Genomic DNA, 14,963 nt, shown 5'->3' with positions numbered 1-14,963 from the left:
CAACCTAGGTCTTGGCTTGCTTTTGGAATTCTGCAACAAGAAAATTCTGCAACTGAAATAAATTATGAAATAATAACCCATTGTGCATAAACGATGGTGAAAGGCAAAGAGCCCTACAAGGCATGAATGGGGTGTGATTGCCTGGCGTGGCCATCACTGGCAAATATGCCAATGCAATGCATTGAGTGTTTGCAGATCTGTCAAACTTCCATATCTGACCTGCTGAACACCACTACAAGATCACGCCCCAAGTTATTTACACAGCGGTTTTATATCTCATTCCTGCTCTCTGTCTAATCTAGGTATTTTAAAGCCCTCTACCTCTGCAGGACTAAGTGCAGGAATGACCACAAGAGGAAAAGCAAACAGCAGCCGGAGATTAGAGAGTTTAAACTTTAAAGAACAGAGAATCACAAGTTTATGTCAACAAAAGAGAAAGCACTTGGTTAAACAGTTCTATTATCTACAACACAGACCTCAGCATTTAAGTCAATGGGGTAGTTTCAGAGTTCCATTCAGGGAACAAGGGGCCCTTGACTCCCACTTCTCTGCTCCCAAGGACTGGGTGAACCCTTCAAATCAGCACCCGGTGGTGGCACAGAAGGAATAATTGAAAATGCTCCATGTCCTTCCATTTCTGTTTGCTGAAGGGCTCCATCAGATCCAAGCCACTCTCTTTAGCACCAGAGTCCCCACTTTCTTAAAATGCAAAATCCATATTATTATTCAAACAAATGAATAACAGGACTCCATCAGGATGTTGTGGACCCTTAAGTTGTGTAATGCAAATGTTCATATAAATCTGAACAGGAACTTGCAGCATCACAGGCTGAAATCTTGAGCACAGGAAAAATAAAAACAACAAATAACTAAATATATATTTTTAGAATTGCCAACCCTTCTGCAGCCTCAGAATTTAACACAAGTGCTTTTAAAACATGATCTGTCATTGTTGCTTTTTAAAAAATCCTGGACAGCCTGACTTTCAAAAACAAGCTGCAGCAGTTCCCTGATGTTTCCTCCACCCATTAAAATAGCCGCTCACTAGGCCTGTAGTGAGCAGCCTTCGACTAAATGCTTCCAATTTTGCAGTTTACCAAGTAATTGTTGAAAAGGCTACCACCGCCCAAGCTTCAGCAAATGGGCACACTTATGTTCTGCTGATCGGCATCCAAACCAAATGTCTGACGGCACCAAGCTAAATAAGAAACCAGCTGAGTTGAGCTAAGACTGCCAGAAGACCAGTGGCAGAGAGTCCTGCATAAATTGAAGCTTATGGACAACCTTTAGATATAACCCCAAGCATTTCTTTAAAAATAAATAAATTATTACACTTACTCTTCCAAGGAGCTTAAGACTGTAGGAAGGACCACAGTTCAGAAGGTTGCAGGTTCAATCCCCAGCATCTCCAGGCAGAGCTGGGAGAAGCTCCTGTCTGAAACTCTGGGGAGCCACTGCCAATCAGTGTAGACAATATGGAGCTAGATGGACCAATGGTCTCATTCAGTGTAAGGCAGCTTCCTATCTTCCTAAGGCAGCGTGCATGGTTCTCCTTATAGCTCCACCTTGAATGACTGACTGACTGACTGGTTACTTTGGTACTCAACAACAGTCCTGCTCAGAATAGACCCAGAAAAGCCAATGGAAACAACTAACTTGGATGGTTATTTTTACTGGGTCTACTACTCTGTGTAGGACTTAGCTGACCACAACCCTGAGTTTAGTTTATTGAACTGATAAATTGGTTCCCACAATATAATACAATGTCCTAAAACAATTTGCAATAGTATTAGACTTGGATATTACTTCATACTAAAAAGTCTCAAACAGATTTACAATATATGCTTTGCAATAAAACCGATTTTTTTAAAAAACACCTGTTGAGGTAGGTTAGGCTTTGAGTGTTTTGCAGACCAATGCTCACACAACAAACTTCATGGCCATGTGGGAAAATCTGAACCCAAATCCCCATCTCAACATTCTAACCCCCTGTGCCACTGCAATACCCAGTACAAAAGGCTATCCAGATCAAGGGTTACAAGATTAAGTTCTTACCCTCATTCTGCCCATTAGACATCGCTGCTCTAAACACAGGTCACTCCACTGCATGGCCCCACGTACGCTAACTGGACTCATTTTGCACCTGGTTCTGATTGGTGGCCCCTGGTGTCCTAGTAAAAGACTACAACATAGATCCTGCAAGCCTGATTTACATCAGCTGAGCAGCCTAGAGGACTGAGCAATAAGCTCTCTCACACCCGACTTTAGGTGAATATCATTAGCCAATTAAATCAATCAAAGCAGCTCCACTCCTGAACCCTACTCTGAACCATGATTGGTTTGGTTGCAGAAGATGCACGTCATGATGACTCCCTGGGGCTGCATTACATTTAAATCAATGCATACCCAAAATGACCATTTTAAACAGGTGTCTGAAACAAGAAAGCATTTCCTTCTGACTCCCAATGATTAAGATAGTAACTCTGGTCATATAAAACCAACCTTCACCACCCTTGCGGTCCTCTGAATGCTTTGGACTACAACTTTCATCAGCTCTAACCAGCATGGTCAATGGACTCGGAGGACATCAGGGTGGAGAAGACAGCTGTAACCATTCCATTGCATTTCCCTGTAATAAGACAGTGCCACCCTATTAGGGGAGAGTTCTTGAGATCATTTCCTAAGGCAGTGTTTCCCAACCGGTGTTCCGCGGCACACTAGTGTGCCGCGAGACGTTGCCTGGTGTGCCATGGGAGGGAGGTGGGCGAGTCGGGCGGCGAGAGGCGGGGCGGCGACGACGAGGAGAGGCCGCCCAGCGCGGGGCTCTCGCCGTCTGCCTGCCTGGTGCTGACGTCACGGGGCTGTAACGTGCCCCACATAGGCACACGCGGGGCGGCGAGCGAGCTCCCTCCCACATCCCATCGCCGCTCGCTTCGGCCGGCCTACTGGGCTGTCGCAGGCGGAAGGCCTGCGCATGCGCGAGGTTTTCGCACCTTCGGGATTCCCTTCACGCCTTCCTCCTCCCGGGTCCTTGAGAGCGCGGGAAGCGGCAGCGCGAGACCGGCGTTGAGCCTGGTAGGTATTGCGCTTGCCAAGGCAGTCATTTGGGAAATGAAAACTTGCAAAGCAAGCAACCAGTTCAATCTGAAGTACGTGTATGCTTAATATCCTGTATCTGAAACCTGTTCTGCCCCCTCCCCCACACTTGGTGCCATTTTCATCTACACATGCAGCAGAGTAAGTTGACCCAGAATAGTACCAATTCAGATGGCAGATGGGAGAATGACAGTGCTGAATGCTTTCCCATGTAGAACAGTCCCTGCAAATAAAAACCTAGCATATTTGGAAGAGGGATGCTAGCCTAACCATTACCTTCTATGCTGTTACTATTTTTTTATTTTTTTTACATAAGTAAAAAGTGACCTTTCCCCATCTGGCATGGTGGTGTGCCTCGAGATTTTTTTCATGAAACAAGTGTGCCTTTGCCCAAAAAAGGTTGGGAAACACTGTCCTAAGGCATCTGAAAAAAGGGCTGAGGCCTTATGACTAACATGGCTCTTCCACCCCAACATCAACAGGCTCCCTATTCATGAAAATGTGAATTGAAGTGGCAGGGTGGGTGAAAGCACTTTGAGCCTTTTGGCTATTTCCATGGAGAAGGAAGAATCAGAAGAATGAGGGAGTGGGGAGGAACTTTAGAAAAAAAAACCCCTCTGGCATACACAGGGCCTTTTTAGATTTAGGAGTCTCCAAAATAGTTAGCAGTTCCCTTGGCTTTTTTTTTTTTTTAACCTGGGAAGTATTTCCACAAAACATACGGTAAGTCCCACTGAGCGTTCAAAGAGGCTGACTCTCTGGTGTTTTTAGGATTGAAGCTTTTGTTTCTCATATTTGTACACATCCCAGCTGTTCTTCATTTTAAGGAGTGAAACTCTGTGGAACATTACAGATTAACGGAACTGTATAGTAAAGAAGAGCAGACAGAAAGGAACTGCATAGCCCATCAGATCAGTGCTTCATTTCAAGAAAGATAGATGCCAGATTCTGTTTGGTCTGGAAATAAGGCCCCATCTGCCCTACGCATTTAGAGCAGCATCATAGCACTATAAACAGTCATGGCTTCCCCCATAGAATCCAGGGAACTGTAGTTTGTTAAGGATACTGAGAATTGTTAGGAGACTACTGATCCCCCCACAGAGCTACAATCCCCTCAGAGTTCCCTGGGAAGAGTGACTGGTTGTTAAACTACACTGGAAATGAGAAACCAGGGTTCAGATCCCTGGTTGTCTAGAAAGCTACGAAGTGGCCTAGCCTCCCCTACAGTGTTTCACTATGCCTACCTCAGTGTTGCAAGAGAACACCACTCTGGGCATCCTGGATAGGGAAGAGGGGAAGAACAGGATACAGATATAATAGGCACATTTTATTTACTTCAATATTTATAAGACCAGGTCCACCCAAAGCATGATTTTATATGGCCGGGTGGAGTCCAACAACGTCTGGAGGGCCAAACCTGCTTTGACACAGGTGTGTGGAAGTGGGAGGTCACTTGTCACAGCATTAAGCTCAGCATTAAGTTGCATGAGCTAAAACTCCTCCCCTCTTGGAAGGTACAAATATTTAATTGGCTTTTTCATCCTGTCACTTTCCTGCCAAACCTAGCCTTCTGCCAAGCATATGTCTACCAGCAGATATCTATTAACCACAGCAGATAAGAGCATTACAAGAAGCCCTGCCGCATCAGGTCTAAAGTCCATCTAGTGCATCCTGGAGCTACAGGGAATCAGCCTGTTCCAGCATATGCACAAAACAACTCTTCAGATATTCAAGGACAGCTATCATGCCTTCCTCTAGACCAGTGTTTTTGGACTACAACTCCCATCATCCCTAGCTAGCAAGACCAGTGGTCAGGATGATGGGAACTGCAGTTCAAAAACAGCTGAGGGCCCAAGTTTGGGAAACCCTGCTCTAGACCTTCTCTGAGCTAGGCTGAACATACGCAGCTTTTCCAATCCTTCCTCATAGGACCTGATTTCCAGGCCACTCACCATCCTTACTGCCCCTCTCTGAACATGCCCCTTTGTCATTTGTCTTCTGTTGTTTCTACAATGCCCTGAGATTGTAGGATGAAGAGTGGTCTAAAAGTCTAATGCTAAAAATAATAGCCTTCTTAACTTGATCATAAACAACCTAGCATGAAGAGTGAGCAGCGAGGGAGGTCAAGTTTGCTGATGATGCCCAATTGTCCAGGGTGGTCAAAAGAAAAAGGGTCTGTATGGCACAGATTGAAGACAGGAGTGCCTGGCATGCTCTGGTCCATGGGATTACAAAGAGTCGGACGCGACTAAACAACCACAATGGCACAGATTAGACCTGTGAGTTAGCTACAAGGCAAAGGCACCTCACTGCCGTTCTGCACACACTCACGAGACACACATTTTCTCCTCCGCAGGGATCAGGAACAGATGTTTTTGGACTGCCAATGCCTATCAGGAATCCAGAAACACCTGAAGAGCCCCACACTGCAGTTCCCTTCCCGGCAGTCGCTGAAGAGCTGAGAACACAAGGCGGAGCCGCCCCCACCACTCTCCACATGCTCAGAGACACCCCTCCTCCGTTACTCTGCACACGCCCTGAGAAATGCCTCTCTTCTCAGCCTTAGTGGAGAGCGGCTCTGGAACTCTTCGCATGCTCAGGGACCTTTTCTCCACGAGCTCCACCTGCTCCCTCCCACCAGAAGTAACGGGACACAAAAGCGATATCTAGAAAGAGAGAGAGAGAGAGAGAGAGAGAGAGAGAAAGGCGACTGGAGGGAAGGGGAGGGAGAGGCCGCCGCCGCCGCCACGCACACACCCACAACACGCCAGCCAACTTTGCAGCCGTCGGCCCAACTTTCCCTCCACTCACCGTCGGAGCTGACCGTGTCGTAGGCATCGCGCTGGTGGGAAGCGCGGCGCGCCCCGTCGCCGGGCTCGCTGTAATCCACCCAGCTGAGTCCTTCCAAGTTGTCGTAGTCCGTCCGATGCTTGTCCTCCACCGGCACGACGGTGAAGTGCGGCATCGTCTCGCCCACGCCGCGGCCCACCTCTCCCTCCGCCTCTGCCTCCGGTGGGGCTTCTCAGGAGCAGGCGGTGCGCAGCGGGGAGAGCAAGAGGCGCGCAGCAGCAGCAGCACCCGCCGCGGGGCCAGGCTGGCATTCCAGCAGCCTTGGGTCACTTCCTCTCAGGAAACCCGGCTCGTCGACTCCACCCATTCCCCCCTCCAGGCTGCAAAAAAAGAAGCTGGGATCACGGGGGGGGGGGGGCATTCACCACGCCCCCGGGGGTGGGGTCTGTTTCCCCCAGCAAAACGCTGTCGGGGGATGAGTGAGGGGCAGAGAGGAGGAGCACGGTTGCGGGAAACGGAAGAGAAAGGGGGCCAGGACCCCATCTGCCAGCCCGCGACCACTCAACGAGAGGCAAAGATCCCACAAGCAAAGAGCATATATAGAAGTGCTTGGCGTGGGGATGAGGGGTGTGAACCTGTGGCCGTCTAGATGTTGTCGGATTCCTCCTCCGACCAGCTGCGACCATTGGCAGTAGGATGTGTAGGAGGCTGAGCCCCCCAAATACAGCACGGCTGGCTTGCCACATTTTGAAATAATGCACTTTACCAGCTGAAGAGGGGCCCAGAAAGACCATTAAGTCCAGAGTCTTAACTAGTACCCCCCCCAACACACAAGATGTTTTTGACTACAACTCCCATCAGCCCCAGCCAGTGCTTGCTGGGGCTGATGGGAGCTGTAGTCGAAAACATCTGGGAGGCACCAGATTGGGAGAGCCTGGTCTAAAAAGAATTCAGTGGAGGCTGGTCCATTAGGGGAAAGGAGGTGCTGTCCCACCAACCTTAGTCTTGATTCCCCCAAACCTGCCGGACTTACAACTTATGACCTGTCCAGAGGATAACCGTCACCATCAGCTGCCTCCTCCTTTAGTCTCCGTGTTCCCCTATTAGAACTCAGCAGGGTGGAGAGTGGGTCAAATCTTGCCTTAGTTGGCGCTGCCTGTCATGGGCTCCGGCTTTGCCTGGCATTAGCTTTGACTCCACCTACCACTGACCTTGCTTTGTACTCCACCAGGCCCAAAGGGCGACAGCCACCACTGAAGAAATTTTAAGTGATGGGTTGCAGCAGACTTCCTAGAATACATTGTCTGAGCAATACTTGCAGTAATTCTGTAAAGTAAGTAGATTTATTAAGTGTAAAGATTGTGCACATCACTTAGTAATTATGCAGGTTTCCAAGGCGTAGCAGACACCGCTCTAGGGCAGGAGTTTTCTTAGACATGTTGCATGCTCCTAGTCGTGAGAGTAGCAACCACTACTAAGGGAGGAGTACAAGCTTTCTTTCGCTTGTGCTGCATCTACTCACTGCATCTGTTTGCCATCCTGCATTTAATCACTTTTATAATCTTTTGCAAGTCACTTGTTTCTGCCTGATCACTCTCAAATCTAATTGGCTGAGGCCCTGTGTGGGTCAGGTCTCCAGGTTAAGACACAGTTCAAGGACATACTAGTCAAGAGCACTTCAGGCAGGTGGGGGGGGCTGTCCCTTGGATCCCACATTCAGCTCCCAGCCTTCCAAGTACTGTACTGCAAGTTGATAAGGGACATTTACGTTATTCTTTATGGAGCGCTTTCAAAGGAAATAGTGGTGAGAGGCTATCCCCTCCCACACAGTAATTTCAACGACACTTAAAAAACATCTTTCAGAAGTAACAGCCACAAAAAAGCGCCTCCAGGCAAACACTTAATCACATTTGACATTCAGTCTAATTTTGCCCTTCATTGTCCTGGAACAAATAATGTGTTTCCTTTTCATTAGGGCTTCCTCTTCCCAGAAGTGTGACGGCGGCTTTTATTTTTGGGTCTTCGTTAACATTGAATTTGACTCATTGCGCCCCGTAATAAATTTTGAGTGAGAGAAGTCAAGATGATCCTTTTTTAGGTGGTAGAGACTTTGTGCTGTATTGTGAAGTCACTGAAGCAGCCAAGTTGAACTTCTGCAATGACCCTTGGCTCGTGAATAGAAATCCTAGAGAAACAGTCCTGTTTTTGTCTGTGAAAATTTGTTGTGCAAATTCTCCAGGAAAATTGGAATGGTGAGGGAGACTTTTAAGGCCCATCCATACGGCTGGATTTGGCACACCTTGTGGCCCTTCATATGTTACTGAACTCCAACTCCCATCAGCCCCAGCCACACAGCTGGCACTAATACGAGCCTTTCTGAGGCAGCTGCCTCAAGCGACAATCTGGGAGGGCTGGCAGATTTGGACCTGGGTGCTGCGCCTGCCTCCCTGCCTCCTGCCCACTTGCTTGTGGTGGCAACACCTCCTCACGAGGGCAGTTTCTTCATACTTACACATCTCTTTTTATCTTCCATTCAGGCAAGGATTCATATCACACCCACTTCCTCAACCCATGCCCCCCGAAACACAGCTCCTCTTTCTATTCTGCCAAGCTCCCAATCTCCCCATCTCGCCTTTGCTCCATGGCAGGGGTGTCCAAACTTTTTTCAAAGAGGGCCAGATTTGATGAAGTGAACATGTGTGAGGGCCAACCAAAGTTGTTGAGCTTTTTATTGGATTGAAGTTGTTGAGCTTTTTGAAAGATCTTACCCTGGGAAATAAACTTCCACAGGGGCCGGATTAAATCAACTGGCAAGCGAATTAGGCCCCCCAAACAGACTTTGGACATGCCTGCTCCATGGCTTACTAGGTCTCTTGTGAAGCTGGAATGCCTTGCAACATTTGACTTGCCATTTTATTCTCTTTACAAGTGAAACCGGTTAAAAGTTACCACACTTGGATTATAGCTTAGGGCTTGCAGAGACCAGATAAAATGGACAGAGGACTGATAACTAGCCCACTTGTTTAAAGGGAGGCTCTTGGTAAATTTTAGAAATTAAGCTTCAAATATGAAAATGAGATACTGTATATCAGACGAAGTAAATTTATATAATCCCCAATCGCACAGGTCTAAGATTATTCACTGTTAAATTTATTTCTAAGGAATCCTGGGAACTGTAGTTTACCCCTCATAGAGCTACAATTCCCAGCATCCTTAACAAGCTGCAGTTCCCAGGATTCTTTGGGGGGTGGGGTGCTTTAAATGTATGGTGTATTTATGCAGCCTAAGATCCATTCTTATGCACGCTCAGTTTAGGGCAAGTGTCACTGGACTCGGGGAGACTTACTTCTGTGTAAACATACACCGAATGGTGCTATAAGTCACCAGTGAACTTGTCCACGAATGTAACAATTTTTGGGATTAGGTACACTTTACAAAGGAGGGGAACATTCTTTTCTTGTTTGCTTCTCTGAAATGTGGTTGTAGACAAAGGGACTCTGTGGGAAAACAGTGCTTCTGGAAAATTAAATATTTGCCGTTTTGTGGTGTTCATTTAAAATGTCTGGTGTATTGTGGATATAGAAAAGTTTTTTCTCCCTCCCTCATAGCACTAGAACCTGCAGACACCCAACGAAGCTGCCTATTGGAAGATTCAGGACAGAAGAAAGAATATACTTCTTCACACACAGCGTATAAACTTGGAACTTGCTCCCACAGGAGATTGTGAGGGTCACCAAATTGGCTGACTTTTAAAAGAGGCTTAGACCAGGCCTGTCCAACTCCCAAGAGACTGCGATCTACTCCCAGTGTAAAAAAACTGGCAGTGATCTACCCATTGTCATTGAGGATTCACCAGAATTGTTGAGCTTTTTGGAAAGACCAGCGCTAAAGTCAATCACCGTGCTCCAGATTGCAATGAGGAAACACCAAACTCTGCCCACTAGACGCAACGGAGGAACAGAGCGGGGCGGGGGGCAGAAACATTCATTGCGACGTTTCTCTAAGACAGCGATTGATAAGGATCCTGCGATCAACCACGTGCACCAGGGGATCTACCTGTCGATTGCGGTCCACCGGTTGGACATGTCTGGCTTACACAAATTCATGGAGGAAAGGGCTAGCCATGATGGCTATGCTTTGCCTCTGTGGTTAGTACAGTGGTGCCTCACAAGACGAAATTAATTCGTTCCGCAAGTCTCTTCGTCTTGCGGTTTTTTCGTCTTGCGATGCACGGTTTCCCATAGGAATGCATTGAAAATCAATTAATGCGTTCCTAGGGAAACCGCCTTCAGACCAGTCTGTCCCCGGACCTCTTCTGAAGGCTGGGGGGACGGACAAGGGCTTTTCTTCCCACCCCCAGCATTTTTAAAAACCCTGGGACAGCGGAGGACTTCTCCGCTGTCCGGGGGATCTTAAAATGCTGGCGGGCGGCATTTTAAAATCGCCCCGGGACAGCAGAGGACTTATCCGCTGTCCGGGGCGATTTAAAAGCCCCTGGGAAGGCAGGCAGGGGGGACAAAGACTTTCGCCCCCCGCCCGCCTTCAGAAGGTGTTCCCGCCCCCCCGGCTTCGCAGCAGCGCTACAAAGCCCGGCGGCTGGGGCAGGTGTTCCCGCCCCCCGCCCGGCTTCGCAGCAGCGCTACGAAGCCCGGCGGCTGGGGCAGGTGTTCCCGCCCCCCACCCCGCTTCGGAGCAGCGTTCCGAAGCGGGGTGGCTGGGGCAGGTGTTCCCGCCCCCCGCCCGGCTTCGCAGCAGCGCTACGAAGCCCGGCGGCTGGGGCAGGTGTTCCCGCCCCCCCGCCCGGCTTCGCAGCAGCGCTACGAAGCCCGGCGGCTGGGGCAGGTGTTCCCGCCCCCGCACCCCGCTTCGGAGCAGCGTTCCGAAGCGGGGTGGCTGGGGCAGGTGTTCCCGCCCCCTGCCCGGCTTCGCAGCAGCGCTACGAAGCCCGGCGGCTGGGGCAGGTGTTCCCGCCCCCCCCACCCCGCTTCGGAGCAGCGTTCCAAAGCGGGGTGGCTGGGGCAGGTGTTCCCGCCCCCCTGCCCAGCTTCGCAGCAGCGCTACGAAGCCCGGCGGCTGGGGCAGGTGTTCCCGCCCCCCACCCCGCTTCGGAGCACCGGGAGAAGCGATCTCCCCGCAGCCCCTTGCTTCAAAAGAGGTCCGGGGGCAGCGGGAAGCGCTTCCCGCTGCCCCCGGACCTCTTTTGAAGCAAGGGGCGGTGGGGAGAAGCGATCTCCCCGCCGCCCCTTGCTTCAAAAGAGAAGACCCGCTGTCCCCGGGGCAAGCTTCGTTTTGCGAAGCAAGCCCATAGGGAAATTCGTCTTGCGAGGCAACTCGAAAACGAAAAAAACTTTCATTTTGCGAGTTTTTCGTCTCGCGAGGCGTTCGTCTTGCGGGGTACCACTGTATTCTGAATACCAGCTACTGGAAACCGCAGGAGGGGAGAAAGGGCTTTTGTGCTCAGCTCCTGCTTGAGGTCTTCCCATAGACATTGGGTCAGCCACTAGGTGGGCACTGGCCTGATCCAGCAGGTGGTTCTTATGTTCTTCTTATTGTGTTTGACCAGGTGGCTATAAGCAGAAGTTTGTTGTGTTTGTGTCTGATATTTTCATGTTAGAGAAAGGGGCTTCTTCCAAACTATTGCTATTTTGCAGGTGGGATTCAATTGCATACAGACAAATTCAGGTTGTGTAGTTGAACTAGATTTGGTGATCTTTTCCAACAAACTCACTTTTAAAAAGTGGTGGTTCTTTTTTTCTGATAAGGAAGGTGACCAAGAAAATTGCTTGCAAAGTATAAAAATAGCTTGACACAATATTGCTTAACCTCCCTTGCAAATAAATCAGAATAAATGCTTAGATAACAAGTGATATGAAAGGAATGCAGAATTCCTCCCCCCCCCTTCCCCAGAGGTGTCTCCTCTACTCACTCCATGCTCTAGAGAGTATATCATCCTGCTTTTTCATTTTTTTAAGGAAAGACAATGGCACTGATATGGCTTCCATTACAAGCAAACAAGACTTTTGCTTTATTTTCCTTGAGCCCAGGGTATGTAGGATTAAACTGTAAAGGCTAAAATGCAATTGGTGCTGCATGCTTTGAAGTGGTAGGCAGTCAGGATAAGCCTGGTCTGATTCACTGATAAAAAGCAATCTTGGTTAAGGCTGAGCAGTGCGCTGATGCATTCTCTTAAGACTTAGTACCAAGAGGAAACTTTCAGAAGTTTGTTTAGATTGTTTATTTGATTGCTTCTTTCAAAGGCTGAGCAGAGATGGACAAGAAGCAGTGTTTGTTTTTCCATGTCAAATTAGTTAAATCACTAGAAGGTAAATCAATCTCCTTTGGGGAGGGACAATAGCTCAGTGGTAGAGCTATTGTTTTAAGAATCATAGGAAGCTGCCTGATACGGAGTCAGACCATTTAACACCTCTCCAGGGTTTCAGGCAGAGGACTCTCCTAGCTCTGCCTGGAGGTGCCCGGGATTGAACTTGGAACTGTCTGCATGCAAAGCTACCATTGAGCCACAGCCTTTCCCCATACGGCTCCAAGTTCATTCTCTGGCCCTTTCAGTTAAAAGGATTAGGTAGCTTCCCTGCTGGAGGCTGTGGACAGACATTGCCAGGCAGTAATGCTTTAATGATTTGACAGTGGGCTGGTTCATGCATAACACTAAACCATGGTTTATTTAAGCCACATGTTATTTAGCAAACCACGAGTCAAACACGAGTTGTCCCACAAATGTCCAAACAAACCATGGCTTCTTTCTCTAAAGCTTGTCTTGTCTTCCAGCTGCTCTTGCCTTATGACTTTGTAGTTTGGTGAGCATCTACAGTGAGGTTCCTAAAGAAACTGTGGTTAGGAAAAGATGCTGAGTTCACGGATAATGCAAAGCCACAGTTAAAACAAATTAGGAATGGGAGATAAATTTGATTCACTTCACATTTAAAGGCGAATCTACTCAATTTGCACTTTCTAAAACAATACACAGATGGAAACACAGCCATCCTTCAAAGTTCACATCTCTCCAAATTTTGCAATCCAGTTATCCAAGCAAGTATTTTGTACCATAATGCATATGGTATATTAAAGTGTGTGTAAAATGTGTGTCATGTTGTTGTTGTTTTATTACCTGCTTTTCACTGTAATGTCCCAGGGTGGGATGCAACATCAAAACAACATTAAAAACCATTTAAAACAGCCCATTAGTGAAAATAACTTACATAAATGGATTATATTAGGAAAAAGTGACTTGCAAAAATGTGTATATGTCCTGAGCACACCCAGCCTCCAATGAGGACATGCAATTGCAAGTTTAGTTCTTCATTGTCAAAGTATGCAATTACATCAGTGCCTGTGGTGCAAGAATTACATGCACCACTCCTGCTAAGTATCTAGCTAGGCACCTCCTTGAGACTTGTGCTCTGAGCCAGAGTAACAGTGTAATCACACCTCCACCAGCACATTTAAACCCCTCCTTCAGACATAGTGTGTGCAAGCAGCTGGCAGTTTCTTCTGCACAGCAGCTCCAGCTGGTCCTGTTGCTTTCAGCCACTCTTTGTCTTGGAGACAGTGGGAGAGGGGACAAAGGAGATTCCAATGGCCCGGCTCTCTCTGGGAGCATCTCTTCCACCTTTGCGCCTTCCTGCAACTCTTCCCCTGCTTCCTCTTCTCCCTGAGGGCCTCAGGGGCAAGAGATTGGGGCTGGGAAGCTGGAGCTCACTCAGGCCATGGTGGAAGCAAGTATTCCCTTCATGTCCTTACTCAACTTCTGTACTCTTTTGTACCCATTATTTGTTTTTTTATATTAAAAAAAGGTATCTGATTCGGCATTTCCCTTCTTCTACAGAAGGCTAGTGTCCCTCTGGAGCTGTCTGACTGGTGCTGAAGGCAGGGGGCACTGAATTCGCCCAGCCTTGAATCACCTGTTTGTAAGGCAGGTTTTAGCCAGGGATGGAGAACCTTTCAGATGATGCGTGACTCAGCTCCCACCAGCCTTTTTCAGCATGGGATGCTGGAAACTGGAGTCCATCATCACCTGGAGGGTGCCCAACAGGTGTCCAACCTCTGGCTTACACTAAACTAAAAAGCCTCTAAAACAAAAAAAGGGGGTTGGGTGAAGGGTGGGGGGTATGAGACGCTTGCAGGGACCGCATAAAGACACAAGAGGGCTCTGCAGCCCAACAAATGAGGGTCAAGGCAGACTTCAAAGCCAAGCTCACATTCTTCTGTTGCTCCAATGATGAGCCCGGCTTCCTTTTTCTGAAAGGGGAAATTGCCACCTGAGATTCGCTTTGGGCAGCAAAGTGTACTGGTCTGGCCAGCAAACATCCTCCCTCTGTCCCTTGAAATATTCCAGATGGTGGGCAATATTTGCAGGCAGCTAGTGGAATAAGAGGCACTTCTGGTCCTGCACACCAAGTCTAATGTCTTTTCTGAGTGTGTCTGAAATTTGTTCATGATCAGATTATAAAGGTGCACTTGGGGCAGTTGTGCATGATCGCAAGGATCCACAGGCTTAAAGCTTTCTGTTTGTTTGTTGTTTTTTAAAAGAAGTATCTAGTCCTCCTAGAAAGAAAGTTAAGCAGCAAATTGTGCAGGTACCCCTGTTTTTAATGTTTAACAGACTATTGTATTTTAATACTTTGTTGGAAGCCACCCAGAGTGGCTGGGAAAACCCAGGAAGATGGGTGGGGTATAAATAAATTATTATTATTATTATCTGTGAGATGACCCACCTTGGCTGCTCCCGTCCCTTAGAGATGTTAACCAGTTAGTGAAGTCAGATCTACGATGGTTTAGCGAGTTGTTTGGACATCAAACAACAGGGATCTCTTAGGTCCTAAGGAACTGCTGCTTCAGCTCTTTGTGGCTTAGATTAATACTAACAGATCCAACTTTTCATACTATTCCCTCAGAAATGTGGGTGTGCGCACCTTGTCTCCTCTGTATCTTGGGGTGGGTGTCACATAGAATTAACTAGCGGGGGTGGTGCACACAGTAGTCACTCAAGAATCTGAATGCATCCATCCACCAGTCAGGTCAGGTTACTTAAGAGGAGACACAGCAGGACCAGTGTGGTT

At 48.1% G+C, this 14,963-nt stretch overlaps 1 protein-coding gene across 1 annotated transcript in view; it reads right to left on the bottom strand.

Moving 5' to 3' along the window:
- SLC12A4 (solute carrier family 12 member 4) overlaps positions 1–6,186 on the bottom strand; it is a 66,299-nt gene extending 60,113 nt beyond the window's left edge. The window contains exon 1 of the mRNA XM_082232281.1: positions 5,908–6,186. Coding sequence (XP_082088407.1) covers positions 5,908–6,061 — 154 coding nt within the window. The 5' untranslated portion in view covers positions 6,062–6,186. The remainder of the gene's footprint in view (positions 1–5,907) is intronic.
- Between the last annotated feature and the right edge of the window lie 8,777 nt (positions 6,187–14,963).

The sequence above is a fragment of the Podarcis vaucheri genome, assembly GCF_965113315.1.
Source record: "Podarcis vaucheri genome assembly, chromosome: 7".
In the NCBI taxonomy this organism is placed as follows: Eukaryota; Metazoa; Chordata; class Lepidosauria; order Squamata; family Lacertidae; genus Podarcis; species Podarcis vaucheri.
The sequence above is the reverse complement of the archived record's forward strand: the minus strand, read 5'-3'. Positions and strand labels throughout refer to the sequence as shown.